This window comes from Falco naumanni, chromosome 5 (assembly GCF_017639655.2).
Source record: "Falco naumanni isolate bFalNau1 chromosome 5, bFalNau1.pat, whole genome shotgun sequence".
NCBI lineage: Eukaryota > Metazoa > Chordata > Aves > Falconiformes > Falconidae > Falco > Falco naumanni.
In genome coordinates, this window is record NC_054058.1 from 51,915,896 (window position 1) to 51,935,052 (window position 19,157).

The window sequence follows — 19,157 nt, forward strand, 5'->3', positions numbered from 1 at the left end:
TGATTTGGGAAAAATGGGTTCACAAGAGGGCTCAACAGGTTGAAATTTAGCTCGGGGTTATTGTTGAGAGATGTGAAGAAATTTAGTACCCAAATTCGTAATTCCACATATCTGCATTTTCTGTATCGCCTATTGTCAGTCTGACTCATGTTTTATGTTTCATACCACTTTGACTATTGTTTCCAGTAAATCTCCATGTTTGTACAGTTTGTTTCCTTTGGCAGCTCAGCTGCTGGAGGATGAAGGATTCGGTTATACTATATGTATTCAAAACCTTTGGGTTTTTGTGTGTGTTGTTTTTTTTTTTATTATTCCAGTTATCTAGAAAAGTATGAAAAAGTCCATCATTTTGGGGAGGAGGATGATGAGGTACAACCAGGCAATCCAAAGCCACAGCTTCCTATTGGTGCAATTCCAACTTCCTATAACTACCAGCAACACAGTGTGTCAGGTAAATTTTTGAGGACAAAAGTGCTCTTTTTTCCCCATATATATATATTTCCGCGCCACCCCCCCCCCCCCCCCCCCCCCCCCCCCCCCCCGAGAGGCTACAGACATACTGTGTAGGTAAATGTACAATGTTATTAAAATTATCAAATCTATAGGTCACTCAAGTTATTAAATTGATACACTCACAAACTTACCCACTATGAACCAAAATAAAATAAATATGAAAATTCATAAGTTATTTCTTGTCTTTACAGATGTTTCCCTTTGTATTTAGCAGGGATAAATAGTTACTTTCTTGAAAAAAACATACCTTGAAAATTCTCGGTGTGTTGTCACATCAGTCGTTTCTCTGCAGAGCCAAATACCTGAATTGAGCATACGATTAATTAAGCTTTAAAATCTGAGGAATAAAGCGCATGTGTAAGGAGCCAGAATCAACACCACTGCAATTTAGAGACCAAAGTATCAATGTTTAACCAATAAATCAGAAGCGGGTGGACTCTGTGGAATGGATGTGTAATTCGTTGTGTTGAAATTGACTCCAAATTGTATTACAGTTCTATTCTGCTTTAATTAAAGTTTGTGTTTTCGAAGTTTTTCTTTGGGAGAACATACTGCAGTGTTGCATTCTGGAGGTGATGAAGGCATTAGTATCTAACTAGAAAGCTGCATAGCTAAGTAGAATGTGTTCAGCACTTTGGCCAAAGATTAACGGAAATAACTGAGTTGAATACTATAAAAACTTGTTAACGCTCACAATACCTTATTAATAAAACTTTAAAAAAGTACTTCTCATTCATAATAACATTGCTTAATATATCATCTGAATATTAATTAGTTTAGCTGTGAAAACTTTTTTTTTTCTTGTTTAGATTACCTTCGTCAAAGCTATGGGCTGTCTATGGACTTAAACTCACCAAATGACTATAATAAATTGGTGCTTTCACTGTTATCTGGACTCCCAAATGAAGTGGACTTTGCAATTAATGTGTGTACTCTTCTTTCAAATGAAAGCAAGCATGTTATGCAGCTTGAAAAGGACCCTAAAATCATCACTTTACTGCTTGCAAATGCTGGGGTGTTTGATGACAGTAAGTATATAACATTTTTGCAACAGAAAGAGTTTAATACCTGTTGTAGCATCTTTCACAACCCTCGATAATGAAAATGTTTATAATTTATTGCACTGTAATATATCTAGTTTTTGTTTTTACCTTGTCTGCAGTTACAGTTTTTATTAGACGTTACAAATACCTTTTAAACCAGGTAATTTTTATTAAAAGATTATTGTTTAACGGTTTAGTGAAATTTAAGAATTAGTTTTTCAGTGATAAGAGTTTGTTGAAGGTGCCGAATTTAAAGCATTGGATTTCCATCTGCTTGTAGCGTATTACTGCTTTCTTCTGAATTCATAGGACCATGATGACCTTTCATAATTCTTTTCTAGTAGCAGTCACAAACGTAAAAATTTAAAAACGGCAGTCTGAAAACAATGAGCCACTAAGGTCTTTATCCATATACTTCACTACACATTCAATTGTAGTGAAATTCACAATACAAAATTCAAGGGATAAAAATCTTAACCTGATTTTCAGAATTATTTAGTGTGTTAGCACATAAATTTTTATTTCAGTATGTGAAATAAGCTATTCTGACTTCTTCAGTGTGACCTCCATGCTAAGTTGTTCCTTGTTTGTCTTTCTGTCAAGGAGAGGGGGGAAAAAAAGTTAACTCAAACCATCCTAAAACCGTAACGTTCCTCTCGCATGGTGGTGAGGAGGAAATATTCACTGGTTTTATATACGGAATTTCAGAAACTGTCACCATAAGAAATTGTCCAAATGAGCTTTTTCAGCTAAGTGTACTGAATTCTGCTAGTACAGATGATCATACCTGTTTGCTTATAAATCTCCTTTGCATGTGTAAGCACAATCATAGTATGGTATGTCAGAGATTCTGTTTTAAAATTCTGGGGAAGGATGAGTGTTAGACATTGGTTTTTTTTTTTTAATGATTAGTATTTTTACATAATGATTTTTAGCTTCCCCCCCTTCCCCCCCAGTATTGTATTGGTGTTCTTCAGCTTCTCTCCTATGTTTTTGATTTGTAGCTGTGCCCTTCAGATATGGTTAGATCTTGGGCATTTAGTGTCTGCATCTAGCCCAGTCACAAGAACTTTCAAAGAAAAATATTTGAAAGGAAGTTAAAGTGAAACTTAGTCCTGCATGTCAGTGATTCCAGGATGCTTGTGCTCTAGATTTTTGAGTTTACCATCACTCCCCTGTTCTTTTGATGGAACTTCGATGGACTTAGAAATTCACTAATAATTTAATCAAGTTTTGTTTTGCTATTTGATGATTCTAATTTTTTTTTTGATCTGGCAGAGGTAGATTGTGTTTTCTCGAGTTCCTAACTTGGACTCTGAGCACAGGCTTGTTCCATAGCTGGTCTATATTAGTATTTCTTATATTGAAAAACATTAGAGGTAAAACCAAGAGGAATGATGAGCGTGTAATGGGCTTGCTGTTTTCATTCCCTGGAGAAAACTTCATTTTTATCTTAGCTGATTACATCTTCTGGATAAATCCAGGGAGTGTCCTAGCAGCATTAGGAGGCCTAATTGGAACAAAGTGGGGAAAGAAAGAAGGTTTGTGTTTACCTATTTTTGAAGCATGAAACTTCAATCTGAAATACTTAGATACTTTTATATTATAAATAGTGAAGGTAAATCTGTCATGTTTGGTGATTAAATGAAATCTGTAATTAGCAAATTCAGGTAGTATGAAAATACTGTCACAATAATTCCAGATGTAAATAAATGATGGCTGATTAACTTTATTTAATGTGGATTTTAGATTTGGCCTGTCTCTAAGGTTTTAGCATTGTTAGCATTTATAATGCAGTCTTTCTAGGTACAAGAAAAATATGTCTTCAGCTCCCCCCTCCCCACCCCCTTCCAAAGTTTGAGATTACAATTATATTGCAGGTAATAGGGGCAGCTCCAGGGGTTTGGGGTTGTTTAGTATCTTCAGTTTGGAGTGCTGCATAAGCCTGGGTTTGGATTCTGTGAGTTGAAGGCTGATGTGATCTTGGAATTGAGATTTAAAGCATTTTGCTGAAAACAATAAAATGTTATGAACCAAAATGTTTGTATAATTTAAAAGTACAATTGGCTTGTTACTGAACTACTGCAAGACAGTTTGGTTTTGGATTGACTTGATCTTTGAGTCAGATTGAGCCTTTGCTACTTTCAAGGAGTGATGATCAAAATGTTTGTGGTAGTGGTCCACCAAACAGCCAAGAACATGCAGTACACTTCCTTGTTAAATATTGGCATTCAGTTGAGTGCTGTCAATCTCCCTGCTACTGTCAGTGTTTAGAAAACATTAGTGGGGATTTGTTTAATTACTAAAGTAGTGCTTACAGCTTACACTGCACATGGAAAACAGTTGTTGATGTGAGGTTGAAAACTGAGCAGTCATCTTGGCTCCTGAAAAAGAGCTATGGAAATTTCCCATGTGTTTTTTTAAAATGTTCACAAACTAGTCCATTTGTTATGGACTACTTACTTTCAATTTAAACTGTAAAATTGCAGTATCAGTTAATTAAATGACTATAAACATTTCGGTTGGTTTATACAAGGTTTTTTGAATGAAAACACTGAAGAATCTGTGATGTTGTTGAATGTTTATTTAGTTTATGGATTAATAAAAAGCAGCAATCAAACGTTCTTATTTTACTAAATTCTGCTTTTTATGCTTAAAGCTTTAGGATCATTTTCTGCTGTATTTGGAGAAGAATGGAAGGAGAAAACTGATAGAGATTTTGTTAAGGTAATTTAAAAATTGTTAAAATAATTTTGAACTGCATATGATGGGTATAAATTCCTTTAAAAAGATAGACAATTATTAAGATATACTAGCATGTGTCTTTAGAATGACTCTCAACTCTATTCCTTTGATTTAAATATAATAGGATACTAAATCACAGTTGTCATAAAATGTTTGGATAAGCAGTAAGAAATTTATTAATAAAAAATAGGTGTAGGGAAATGAATAAAGAGGTTCCATGTTTCTTTTTATAAGAAAGCAAATATGTATGAGGAGAAGAAAAACTGGCTAAGATACTTGGCAAGAGTAAACAATGCTGTTTTTTAAAAACTGCTGTGATCAGTAAAGAAACATTTTGGATTATGAAAATTAAGTCCATAACATAATAAACATGGGACAAATTTAAGTAAGTTAGCAGTGTTGCAAGTTCGTTTCAGTTAAAATATTTTTGCACAGGGCTTTTTTATCTTTCCACTAGAGGGCACGATCTACTGTATAAGTAATGAAAAGTAGTAAAAATATAACTAAAACTGCGTGTAAGTGCTTCCTCTTTATTCTAGGTGAGCATTTTGAGGTGAATGAGAGCATGAAATATATTATAGCTGAAATAGATTTGACTTTTCAGCATATTTGCTGTGGTACACAATTTCCTTAAATTGAATTTCAGGTAATGGTTTGTGTGGCTAAAATAGGAGAACGCTAGATTAAAACATTTTTGATAATTTGCGCTTTTTATTAAGTAAAAATATTAAGAGATAAGGTGCTGAGTTCCTTATGAACTTACAGCTGGGTTTCTGCTCAATTTCTTAATTGTCTCATATACTGAAATGTCTTTCCAGCAGTATAGAGAAATATTTGTTAGGAGCTTTTTCCATTTGTCTTTTGCTTTATTTTTATGTAACTCAATTTTGAGACAAGTTGGACCATAGTAGTGTTAGTTAAATGGTAAGTATTCCTGAAATATCAGTGACTAGATTCCCTAACCAAAATTTCCTAGGTAAAATTAAGAATACAAAAGGTAAGCTCTCATATTGGTTAGTATATGAACTTGAAAATGTGATTCAAATGTGCTGAAGCTAAGTGTAAAAAATAATGCTTCATAATCTGTTTCCTTTTTGCATTGAAAAATATGTCCAGAAGTACTGTAGGTTGTGTTTTGATTTGGTTTTTTTAAAAAGCATTTAGCACTTCTGTGTTCACTTCACCCTAAACTGTCAGACTGTTGCTGATCTAGATCAGCAACAAGCACCATGTCTAGATCTATAAACATTTTAAATTACACAGAATTCTAATTCATTATATGTTCAATAATTATATAAACTTAAGTAATTGTGATAGATAAGGACAGATGGTTCTGATAAATGTTTTTAACAAAGTGTTAAGTAGAACCACTGTAACTGCAATAAAGTTTACTAATAGGAAACTTGGATACTCTCCAAGATCCGTTTTTGAACATTACAACATGTATAGTACCACTCTAGTGAAATACTGCTGAAAGCATGTCAGAAACGAACACCAGATCTAAAAACATTTCTAATGCCAAGAATCCAGATTTTTCAGAACATCTTACTTCAAGCATTTGCTTGACTCTAGTACTGGAAGTAATTTATTTTCTATTGCAGCTGTGGATGTGTTAAAACAGAAATGAAGTTTCCATAATGGTTCCCTTTATGACGTAGGAGAGAGATATTTGGTTGGCAGGGTTGAGATTTTGTATCCCCCCCCTTTTTTTTTTTCTTTTAGATTTGCTTTTACAGCTTTAACATTAATAGGATGGCTATTGAATGCATGTCCCTGACTTGACTGTTCACGTTATCTTTTACAAAAATCTTCTTTGTTTGGTTTATTAAATTTTGTTGCCGGTTGTTTATGTCTTGATTTTGTAAGGTTATCATTCCAGTTTGTTTCTCTGCTATAATGGCAGCAGGTTAGAAATTGGTCTAGAGATGAAAATGGAACAAAGTTCTTAAGTGGGAGACTAAAAATGTGGAATTATGAATTGTAGTGATGGCATGGACACACAAATATTAGAGATTCATAGAGAATAGGGTGGGGAAAGCAATTTCTTAAACCCGTGAATTCTAAACTAATAGGAATTGAATTGATAGAAATTTTGTTGAGTTTATAAATGTTACCCTCAAACCATGGAGGATTTTTCATGTGTTGGAGATAAGGGATTGAGGGGATGAGGGAAGCTGAGAAATACTAGAAATCTTGAAGCTGTTCTGAAAACGATTCTCAGGGTTAAATTCAGGATTCATAGAGAAGTCATAAACTTGGATTCTTGGCAATTGAATGTCAGTTTCATGCAAAAAAAAATAATACTCAACTCCTAGTCTTTATTAGCTGAAAATAGCTTTTTAAATGCAGTGAAACAAATACAAATTATCTGTGAGAGTTGTTAAGAATTTTTGACATTTCATCTATATAGCTACTCTTACTAACTTTTTTCCGAGCTCCTCCTCATGCTTATTGAAATATATGAACATAAACATGCAACTTTGGATTTTATAGAGCAGTTTGGTTTCTGTATTTCAGTGTCTTTATACAGACATTGGGGGTCACTGTAGAATTATGTGGTTATTTAAAATTTCCACAAAACACTTTAGTATGTTTGCTTAAAATAAGTTTGATTTATTTTTTGGTCTCTTAATAATATTAGTATTTTTAAATTGGTTTTCAATAAAAATGGCCATATGTTTTTCTTCATTATTTTTTGTCTTCATTCTACTTATATTTGTACACTAGGAGTGAAACAGCATCACTGTTAGTATTTCTCCCACACTAAAGTATCTGTGCAATAACTGTAGAATGTTTGGTATTCGGTCAGCTCTTGAGTTCTGTATTAACTTATCAGCAAGAATCTGTCAATTGTTTCAGCACCAATACTTTGATTTTATATTCTGCTTTTTTCTAATTTTGACGTAAAATCATTCTACTTTACATGTGCAGTATCATGATTTTTTCAGAACAGTCTACTAGTTTGGTAACGTCATATTCACAAGCAAAGGAGCTTGCCTATTGAGTTGTGTCCTCCAACATCACTGTTGCAGTTGAAGGTGAAGATAAAAACAACATGTTTCTTTATACTAAACTTTGAGGGAACCAATTACTACCCTCCCCCCTCCTTACTGCATTATAAAAAAACCTGGAAAATTTGTAATTTCCATTGTCTGCAGCACTGTATTTTCTCACTTTCTACAGAACTTCCCTCTAAACTGAATCAAATGTCTTTGCTAGTCAGTGTATCTATCTGTTCATTAATTGTCAGAATCTGAGTATAACTTTTGTTGAACCTGCTGTTACCTCTTACAGCTATGTTAATTTGTTGCTTTCTCCCGTCTTGATTTTTTTTTTTCCTTGGTGCTGTCAATAAGCCTAAATGTCTTGTTAGTTGGAATGATTGCAAGTCCTTACTTAAGGACTGGAACAACTGTCATTTAGCCAGCCATCTTGCATCTCCTCGTTTTGTTTTATTGTCCCCATCCCCAAGCTCTGATGACATCCTGCTCAGGTGTTTTCTCGTCTGTGCTGGAAGTTTTCCCATTTTTAACTGTTTCATTTTGTTTTGGATTTCCTCATGTTAGCAAGGTTCACTTGTGAGTATAGTTTGTCTTTAGAGAGTGACTTGTTTATATAGAATGCTTATAATCAGACAGATTTAGCTGTTTTTCCAGGTATTTCTTTCATGTCTCCATCAGACAGCGGGCAGCTGCTGTAGTGTATGAATAATTGTATTGTATTTCTTCATGCACTACTCGTTTCTGTTTACTTCAAATTAAGTATTTAGATTTCATCTTCTTGGACTTATTGAGGTCTCCTCTAGCTGTAGAGTTCAGAAATCCATGCTTACGCAGTTTTTGTGCTTTCTTTAGTGCTTTGCATAGTGCTTTACTTCTGGTTTCCTTTTTTTTTTAAAAAAAAAAAAAAAGTTCGTTCTTTGTTGTCCAACTCTTCTTTTTTGTATAAGTTTAATAATTTTCATTACTGAGCATTTACTGTTTTAATCTTTCTCAGTGTGTTGGAGAGTGATCCTTAAGGATTTAAAAGTCTGACATGTTTCAAACATCACCTTTCTTGTGTCTCTCAGTGGTCTGTCAAGATGACTTGACTCCAGTTGCTGTCATATTTTTCTGCGACTATAAGTAGTCATGATCATTGCTACATTATATGATTCGTGGACTCAAATGTCCATTGTTTTTATGGACAGTAATTTGGTTTATGTGATTTCCAGTGAATTCTGTTTAATACTGTGCATCTTTTTCCAAAGGAACTTGGCTGCTGACAGTAATCAGGTTGTGCATGTGAATCAAGTTCTTGACCTTTGTCCATGATCTCTTAGCATCTGGATGTCACATAGTCAAGGGTTGTTTGTTTGCTTCCAAGTTTTGGCTTCATGTTCCTATTACCAGTGTGTTTTCGTGATCCAAAACATACATATACATACATACATACATACATATATATATATATGAATGACTGTTGATAAAGAGCTTCACTTTTTCATCCTTTCTTGTTCATTTACCTTCATAGGTAGTATCAGATTGCAGCTATCCATAGTTTATAGTAGGGAATAAATAACTGCTTGTTGATGCGAAATAGATTTTTTTTTTCCTTGTCGCTGTGATATAAGTACCATTTTTCAAAGGAATTCCCAGAAAGCTTAACTCATCTTTTCCCACTTCTTTCTTCTCAAACAAAAATTTTGCCACGTTTTGCCTTGTTCCCTTGTAACAGAAAGGCTGTGAACATTGTATGTAGGTTACTTAACTATTTTTCCACCTCAACATTCTCTGCCTACCCCCATCCTTTTCAGGGATCTTTCCTGCTTAGGCAGGAAACAAATGTTGAGTGGGCTGAGAGCAATCAAACCAGTCTGCTTAAATGCAAAAAAGGAGATGATTTAGGCCAACTCTTCCCTTGTAAAGAGAAGGAATAGAGGCTGCAGAACCATTCTGAACTTAAGGCATGTGAGAACACCTTTATTAAGAAGTACAAGGTGGAGCTCATCGTAGGTGATCCTAGTGCTTTGGAAGAAGAGCTGCGTGAATTTTTTGATCATTTCCTGGTAGGACAGGTGATTCCAGTGTGAAGATTCTTCTGAGACATGGAAACATTGTATTTCACCAGAATCACAGAGGATAACTTTTCAGAACAAGGTGCACTTCTGGTTTTTTTTATTGGTGGTTTTACCCTACCATGTTGTAAAGGGTTTTGTAATTAATAAGCTTCATCATTCCAGTTGAGGAATGGAAAGTACAATTTACCACCTTCAAAGTCTCATTAAGGACTCTCTTTCTTCTGGTGGTGTTTTTTGGGCTTTTTTTTCCTTCTTTCTGAAGAGGTCCTAAGTGTCCTGAGTCTGCTTGAGGTTTCTTGAAGTCCTCTATCTGAGTCAAAGATGCAGAATTCATATTCACTGTTGGGTCTGACGTAGCACCTCTCAAAGAACCCGCATTTTTTAAATGTTTGGACAACTTGATTTTATGCCTGATAATTTGATTGAGACTTTGTCATAGCCCAGGCTGGCTGTAGTTTTAAAATTCCTTAATGTGACTGTACGTGCAGTACACAAGGGTGTTGCTTCAAGCTGTTTGTCATTCCCTGAACAGAATAGTTAACTTTTCTGAGGGAAATAGTTGTCTCTTCTATGTATGGTGCATTCTAGAAGATAGCTTGCTGGAATCAAACGGAAAATTGTTCTACCAATTCTAAATAATTGGAGACAGATGGCCTCTTCCCTTTGCTAGGAATTCAACTCAGCTATCTATGGTAAAGCTTTCAGGTGTTTTGGAGTTCGGTATAGTGATATACGCATATCAGGCTTCCACCTGAACATTTATTGTTGCAACATGCTTGTCAACAGCTAAAGTCCTTGAGATCCTGACCCCTCTATAGTTAGCAACCTATCTCTAAAATAGATACATTAAATGCCATATATAATAGTTTGCTTTAGCTGCTTGGATTTCTGAGCACGTTACTTACTGATAAGCTGTTTTAAGTTAGTGACGTCTTGAATGGAGGATATAGGATAATATTCCTGAGGGTTTTGGTGATACTATCTTTGGGATAATATTTCTGAGTTATTTGGTCATATCACTGGAGCTTTTGCAGAGTGTTTGAAATCTTAAAATCTGCAGAGTGCTCACAGGAAGCCTGGTTTTCTACTGCAGTAGGCATTTCACAGTTGCTGAAGCACCCATGACACATGCTGGCTTTGGGAATGCAGCCCTGCAGTTTTGAGCAAGGAAAAGACTTGGGGACACTTCCACAGGTAAAGCAGTGTTCTTGGTGAGGACTATCACCCACAGTGCTTCTGTATGTAGAAATAAACACTCAGGAGAGAGGGAGAGAAAAACAGTTTTTATTTTTGAATTTATATTGTCTGCATATTCATGTCTGTCCCGCAGATTTTCTTTCCTAGAGATTTAAGAGCCTTTCCAGATCGGTAGGGCTCAGAGGAACTGAGGGTGTGGGGGATGAACATTATTTTGGTGTGTTTCATGTAGGTAACAGGGCTTGTGCATATGGTCTAAGTAATCCTGTGGTAAAAATTCTCTAGCTGGAGAGGTTTAGCATCTTATGCTCACAGCATGACTGTATAATGAAACAATTTGAAGAATAACAGTTATATGTAAGTCAACTTTATTTGGCACCTTGGTGTGTATCTCAGCTTACAGGAAGGAGCCATGTTCTGTTCTTTTCTGAAAAAGATAATCTCATCTGAGTTGACAGATAGCATTCAACAGACTGCCTCTTTAGGAAGGGAAGACCTTCTCAGTTGTTCAAGTTTGTATCTGTTCATTCGTCAAGTTTTAGGTGACAAGTACAGTTTTCCAACAATGTATTCCTGTCTTCGTCTTTAGCCATAGTACTTTGAGGCTTTATCTTCAGCAGTGTCTGTAGTGTCTTCATCTGCAGAATTCTAAAATCTTCATTTTCCATCCCTTTGAGAATATGTCCAGGGTGATTTGGCTTCCAGATAGAAAAATTTACTCCTTTGTGACTTTATGTTGTCAGAGTTTTTAAATGTTTGATTTTGGACTATACACATAATACTTAAGTTGCAAAAGGTGGATTATTGGAGTATTCAGCTAGCAAAATGTGATGATGCTGTTTTAACATTTGACTTGTGACAGTAGTTTTAACATTGTATTGTGGTTGACTTTGGCCTCTTCCAAAAAGATACAGGTTGAAGTTGAAGACTTTTAAGTATCTGTTCAATATTCACTTAAAAAAAAATCTTTAACTGATTAAACAACTAATCTTTAAAAGCTTCTGAGGTTTTTCTTTTAAGTAGCAGTGAAATGTGAAGGCTTACTGTGTTCATTGCTTTTCCAAAAGGAAACATCCTAAAGGAAGGACTGGTATATTTCCAGAGTATACTATTTTGTGCTTTTATAAACAGTGACTGAAGCCTTTTCCTTAAATAGCCTTACTTTTAGAGAAGGAGGCTATCTCAAAATTAAGTACATTCCGCAGATTTTACCTGCGTGCCTTCATCTTCTGTGGTGTTTGCTAATAGCCTCAGTATTAATTAGAAAACCGGTAAGGTTAGACTTATATTGGGCTGTTCTTCTCTTTGCTAAAATGAGGTAGTAATCTCTTCTGTGCAAGTAATCCTCTTTTCTAAACAGCACTTGAATGTCATTTAGCATCTTTGCAGTGGAAAATAACTTTTTTTCATTCCAATTTACAAAATCTGTAGTATTGTATTTTTCAAGAAAATAGCACTGTCAAGCTTGGTATGAACGCTGTAATTTAGTAATTACATTTGCATAGCAAGATTTCTCCTGCTGTTCAGCTGGTTGTGCTTCCCATCCTTCCCTTTTTATCTAAATTTATTTGTGGTTTTATTCTGTGAGCATAGCCAAAAGAGGAGCTGTATTTCATTAGTGAGCCACAGGAGTGTTTATATTTTCATTATAAAACTACACATTAGAATGTATATATCATGCATTTTTGTATTAATATACATCACAGTGTGTGTCTTTATTAGCTTGTAAACCTTAATCTCTTGCTAGTCCTGTTGAAATTCAAGAACTAACTGGCATAATAACCATTTACAGATCAGACCATGTATTTGTAAAGTAATTTGAATTCCAGACTGCTGAAGCATTCTGTTTTGCTTATATTTAGAAAGGTTTTTGGTGATGGTGGTTGCTGCTTCTCTCTTTCCCTTGATCTATGATGATGTGGAAAATGTAACAGAAGCTTTAAAAAGTCTCCCAAGATAGAAATCTGACTGTTGTACTTCTGGCCAGGAGTCTTAAGATCTACTGAAACTGAGAGGAGTCACCATCTTCTGCTTTAGGAGTTTACTGTTTGTAGGAGGTGAAGGAGGATGAGCTGCACTTTTTCCCCACTTACAACTGCAGTATTTCTAATTAATTGTGGAAAACTGTCCATATAGCTTCAGTATGTGCTTCAGCAAAGTACTTTGTGGTAGCGATGGTTGATCATGAATGTGTACTTACGGGCTTGAAGGAAGGAGTATCTTAAAGTACTGAACATCTTGCGTATCATCAAATGAGTGAAAAATGTGGTTACTCTTAGATGTATCAAGGTACTAGGAAATTTTTAAAGAATAATGTTTTTCATTTCAATATCTAAAGAAATATAAGGCCCTGGAAATTCAGTGTATTTTTAATTATTTTTTCAGTTTTGGAAGGATATTGTTGAGGATATTGAAGTTCGTGATCTAATTTCTGACAGAAGCAAATCTCAAGGTGAGACATCTTGACTAATCTTAATACTTGCATGTTGGTAAATATGGCAAAAGATGGACTAAAATGTATTTGTTTACTTTGTAGATATTCCATCAGAAGAGTGGATTTGGGAATCCTTGTTTCATCCACCTCGCAAATTGGGCATTAATGATATTGAAGGGCAGCGGGTACTTCAGATCGCAGTGATTTTACGTAATCTTTCTTTTGAAGAGGGAAATGTTAAACTTTTGGCAGCTAATCGTACTTGTCTTCGGTTCCTGCTACTCTCTGCTCATAGTCACTTTATTTCTCTACGGCAGTTGGGGCTTGACACGCTGGGAAATATTGCAGCAGAGGTAATGTGCTTCTAAACACAATAATTAAAATATAATTTGATAAAAGCATTACTTCAGTGTTAATTAAATTAATTACTTTTTTCCTTGATCATTGGATGAAGCAGGAAATGAATTATTCTATGAATTTGTAAATAGCAATTTGAAAACAAGTATTTAGAGCCAAAACAAAAATACAGAGTGTATGTTTCGGTCTGAAATGGAATCACATGAAGAAGACTGATTGTATAGGGAGATGCGAAATATTTGTCATGTATAATTTTCAGTTTAGTTTCCTAGAGAGAAGAAAGGAATTTAGCTAAATTCTGTGGACTATACGCTAGCTTCTTCACTTCATAATTATAACCTTTAGTCATAACTTCAAAATAATACATTTTGAGAAAGGGGGTGGTAGAGGGTTTTATGCAGCTTGTAGTGGGCACCAGTAAGCTAGTCATGTGCCACTGGGTATACTGCCTGAATCATGTGAGGCATCATTTTCAAAAAGGCTTGAATGTAATAAAATACATTATTTCAATGTGTCATATAATTGTGCAGATAAATTATATGAATTTTATAGGTAGATATGTTCAGATATTGTTTAAATTTTAAAATACAGCAGATAAATTTAAGTAAAATGGGTAGTATCAGAGAGTGAGGCTTGCAGTGTTGGTTCACTGCTGAACTTTCTAAAAAAGATGGCATTTTCATTTACCATGTATCCAGCTTCTCTTGAATAAGAGAGCATGTTACATATTACAATGTCTGAGAGCTCTGACTGAGCAGCAGGAGTGGATAGAAACAGAATGAATGTTTGTGATTGTGTTTTGGAAGGAATGTTTGTCATTATTCAAGTTCGGTTTGTTGGATATTAAAATATATTTGTGTATACTGTGAACTGCCTGGGAGTAAAGTTATTTTCCTTATTCTGAGCACTGGAAAGTGTAAGTTAGACTGCTACTTCAGAGCAGGGGAGGAGGAGGGAACTCAAAATGTGAGCTATAATACAAAGATCACAGGGTTGTGATTTTTGTGAACACAAATGTCATTTATATGTGCTGCATTTAAACACTTTTTAACCTTATATTTTTATATGTAAATTTAAGGTTTTGAGCCATTAGCACTATATGGATAGTGTTAGTAATTTTTTTTTCCCCCCTTTCTCGTCAGCTTCTTTTGGATCCTGTTGATTTCAAAACTACTCATCTAATGTTTCACACTGTTACAAAATGCCTCATGTCAAGGGATAGATTTTTAAAAATGAGAGGTAAGATCTCTAGCTATTCTTGTTGTTGTATTAGAATTGCAATTATTGCTGTTTAAAACTATTTTGTATTTGTTCTTTAGGCATGGAAATCTTGGCAAATCTTTGTAAGGCTGAAGATAATGGTGTCTTAATTTGTGAATATGTGGATCAAGAATCCTATAAAGAGATCATATGTCATCTCACACTACCGGATGTGCTGCTTGTAATCTCAGCACTTGAGGTGCTATACATGCTCACAGAAATGGGAGAAGTGGCTTGCTCAAAGATTGCTAAAGTAGAGAAGAGCATAGGTAAGTGAGAAACATATTGCTCTTACTTATGTAGGGAAAAAAAAGGCTTAAGAGTATACCATGTTCAGTGGTTAAAAACATGGCTTGCTTGTGTGTGTGTGCAGCTTCGGGTTGGATATTGGAATAGGAAGTTTTTACTAAGATTTATTCATGTCCTCAAGAAATTGATGATGCTCATAACTAGGAAAGCTATAACTTCTGAAGTCTCTCTCTTTTTTTTTTTTTTAATGCCATGATGATCTCAAAGGTCTTTTCCAACCTAAATGATTCTGTGGTTCTAAAAAGTGTGTTTAAAAAGAAAAATCTACAGAAGTATGCAGAGGCTTGTTTTTTTTCAGCACATGGCAATTTTAAAGCAAATCAATATGTCCCAGCAGCATTCATTTGTCTTGTCCTAACATCATTGTTGGTTTTCCATTTAATACTTCAGATACATTAGTATGTCTGGTTTCTATGGACATCCAGATGTTTGGACCTGATGCACTTACTGCTGTAAAACTCATAGAACATCAGTGTGTTAGCCAGCAAGGAGTACTTGATGTCAGACCACCAGTAATGGATCATGGTTCTTCACAGGCCCATGCAACAGGTGTCCCAGGTTAGTATCACTGCAAGAGAACATATTCTTCTACAAAATTTCCTATATGGCATATGTGATTTTCATCTACTGTAAGTATCTGATTAATTCATGTAAATATAGCAGTATGCATAACAGACAGCATCTTTTTCTTTGTTCACAAGGCAAATCCAAAGCTATGTTAGTCAAAACTGTTGTGAAACAAGCTTTAAAAGAATTAATATTTTCCAGTAGCTAATCTGAAAATTTACTGCAAGTTATTTTCACTCCTTATTTTAACTTGTTCAGTGGAAAGAGAGTATCTATTCTAGATTGTTCCCACAATTTACAGAGATTTAGAGGTCTATCTTATATTGTATCTTACATAGAATATTTTTGAGCAATAACAATAGTATTTGATAGAATTGCAGAGATGAAATAGACACACAGAATCATGCCTCTGTTGAAGCTGCTAAACAGCTTATTGTGATGTGAACCAAATTTTAACTGTTCTTTAAGCTTGAAAAGTGTTTTCTTGACTGTAAATTCAATTTTAATTATGATTAATTTTTGCAGTTTTATTTTGGGATTAAATACTGGCACTTTGGAAGTTGATGTCACAGCTATTAGTGATTGGGGGAACAGCATATGTACCTTATTGTGTCTTTTCTAGTAAAAGCATGTAGCCGTGTACCACAAGGGCATACAAGATGGGACATAGCTGTTCTGGGGAAAAAATGAAGAACCATTATGACAGACACTGGCTTGCATGTCTTAAGTGTACTGTTCCTGGAATGGATGCAGATATCACAGTGGAAGTGACTGGAAAAGAGTGTGACTAGGGGGATGAACAAGAATGAATAGAAGGAACTGATATGACATCGGAACTAATTCTTTACGTTATATTTTCTTCCACTTGGGAACTGGACAAATAATTTCTGTGTGTTTGTGCCTGTTCTGGTGAAGTATTGTGCCACTCTTAAATCATGCTTAGTAAAGTACTGAGATCATGGATCATGATCATTTTTCTGGAAGGTGTCATTCACTAAGTGCTATGTCATGATTGCACTTTAGTGGTGGTTCTGTCCTTAACATACCCTGCTTCACTTTGGTAAATTGTGGTGCAAATTTGTAGTCTGCTTAGTGTGCTTTTGTGACTTGCCTTAGCTGGACACATACTTGCCTACAAACACAGGAGAAATTGTACCAGTGAAAGTCATGGACTTGTTGAAGTGCTTCATTCAGGAGAACAAAAATCGTTTCAGCAAGTGTTGTTTTTTCCCCCCTCTCCCCTCATTCTCCACAGCCTCTAGGACAGCACCACATGTTGCTCCACCACCGGGAATAGTAGAAATAGACAGTGAGAAATTTGCATGTCAGTGGTAAGTGTATAGTTTTATTCTAATACTTTAATGGAGAAGAAAAACAAAGATGGTGTATTTGTGTGTCACAGAATTTTCTAGCTTACTTCTATTTACTGTTAGACTAGTTTTTCTGAAAAGACTAAAGCAAAACCATTCTGTCATTGCTTTAAAGAAATAGGAAAGAAAAAACACAACCAGCATATTCACTTTTTTACAGTTGATATTTGAAATTAGTTGGTTTCTCTCTTAGAATAGAATTTAATTTTATTTTTAACTCTGATCTTGATTTTATTTTTTTAAATTATCAGACAGCATTATCTGTTTCATGAGTGTTTTCATCTCATAATGTGTTGATATATTACTGCACCAATATAAAAGTAATTATCGCTTTATGAAGCTAGGCCCTGCAAAACTCTCATGTGATCATTGTGAACTTCGAGCAGATAAAGGAATGTCAAAGCCTTTTCCATCTAAATTCTCTTGCTTTCAACTAATATTGTTGTTGTCAGACATCTAGAGAAAAAACTATTGCATCTGTGGTTCTTGTGGACTTAGGGTGATCTTTCTGAATTGTTTGACTTATGTAAATCTACTCACTTTCCAGCTATTTGTATTAATCGGGTCTTGAATGGACCCTTTCACCTCTGCTGCTTCCCAACTCGTATGTTTGTCTGCTGTCTTATTGATCAGACAAGGGTCTTCAAGATAAAGCGGGTAAAATTTGTCAAAGCTTAGTGCTTTAGGTCGTGATTTAGTTTTACTTCCAGCAAAGCTTTGATTGCAAGCAGGAAATGTTGCAGATTGTTGTTGGTCAACTTGTTCACATGCGTCTGTTCACACACTGCAAAGTGTGATTAACGTACGCTGCTGAAAGACTGAGGAAATTCACATTTAGACGTCTAACAGAGATACCTGGAGTTGGAATCACTGCAGTTCAGTGTAGCGATTTGCAAGTTGGTCTCTAGCCAAAGCTAGTTTTTTAGGCTGTCATCTTAATTTAATGGAGATTCCCCCAACAGTAAAATGAACTACCTTCACCTGCCTCATTTCCAATGAGATTATGAATTACTGTCTGGTGCCACCTTCTTTTTTTTGACTAGAGAGAGCACCAGACATCTAGCTTTCAGTAGTAAAATTTGTAGGCAAGGTGAAATGTGCATTCTGTATAAAATGTAAAATAGAAGTTTTGACTGTTGAAATAAGTATGAGTAGTACTATGCTGCAACTGTGTGGTATCACAAATGACAGAAAACACTGAAGCAAACATAGATCATATATGAGGAAGATTGCAAATGCCTGCTTTGTGATTCTGCATACTACTTCAGCTGTCAGTGTTGAATACTGTTATTTTGTACTTGATTTTCTTCTGGTTAGTCTTAGATGGATATGAACTAGTGAGAAATAAAAGCTAATATCTAGTCCTGAAAATCCTCTTTAAATACTTACTGTGCTGCCAAAAAGAAAGAGGAGGGACAACACAAACTGAGAGCAGAGGAGTAAGCCCCTTCCGAGCATTTTCATCAATGCTAATACGGAGTGCCTTACGTTCATGTGCATTTTCATGGTATGTTTTAGTCATTGCTTCCTACTGAGAGAAATGGGAAAATGAGTAAATCACAGCAGCAGAATTTAGAAAAAGTTACTATCTCTTGGAAGCAGCAGAAAGACAAGGTATTTAATTTGACCTTCCTGGATATGTTACTAGTTAGCCAGCTTGGCCTGAGTAGAAGTCCTTGTGTGTGTGACCATTAAGTGCTAGTCACAGATCCTATTTCACCATTTCAAGTCCTCAGTATCTTCAGTTTGCTGGTACAGTGTGTCAGCCTAATATGACATATCCAACTGGACAGTCATTTGTCTGATATGCTGAATTTAATTAATACCTAGACTTGCTGTTATGCAGCATGATCTCAGTTTTTGTAATAATAAAATGGTAACTCAGCTGCAGGAGAGATGGCATTATATTTACTCTTTACTGATCATGAGAGAACACAATTTGAAGAATGTAATGATTTGATTTTTCTCCTTTGACACATCTAGTTATATTGGGAGTGTAGGACTCTACAAAGGAGAATACAGTGTATTTATCCAAAATGTTAGCACCATATAGTAAATGCCGGCAATTTAGAATATATTTCTATTCTGTCTGAGCCTATATGCTGGTACTGGTATTTCAGCATTGTGTCAGTTATTACTTAGCTCCATTTGCTGCTGGGGGTGAACTGTTCCCATGTCTCTGGGTTGGAATAATGGATCTGAAAGAAAAATTAAACTAACAGAAAATATTTCTTTCTCTCACAGCTTCCTGGTTGAGGGTTGGATGGTCTGTGTGTTTGTGGAGAGTCTGTAGGAGATACAAA

At 35.2% G+C, this 19,157-nt stretch overlaps 1 protein-coding gene across 1 annotated transcript in view; it reads left to right on the forward strand.

The window, feature by feature from the left end:
- ARID2 (AT-rich interaction domain 2) overlaps positions 1-19,157 on the forward strand; it is a 105,678-nt gene that overhangs the window by 59,682 nt on the left and 26,839 nt on the right. Inside the window, exons 4-12 of the mRNA XM_040593907.1 lie at positions 318-451; positions 1,323-1,541; positions 4,216-4,283; positions 12,943-13,009; positions 13,094-13,344; positions 14,491-14,587; positions 14,668-14,877; positions 15,308-15,475; positions 16,740-16,815. Coding sequence (XP_040449841.1) covers positions 318-451; positions 1,323-1,541; positions 4,216-4,283; positions 12,943-13,009; positions 13,094-13,344; positions 14,491-14,587; positions 14,668-14,877; positions 15,308-15,475; positions 16,740-16,815 — 1,290 coding nt within the window. The remainder of the gene's footprint in view (positions 1-317; positions 452-1,322; positions 1,542-4,215; positions 4,284-12,942; positions 13,010-13,093; positions 13,345-14,490; positions 14,588-14,667; positions 14,878-15,307; positions 15,476-16,739; positions 16,816-19,157) is intronic.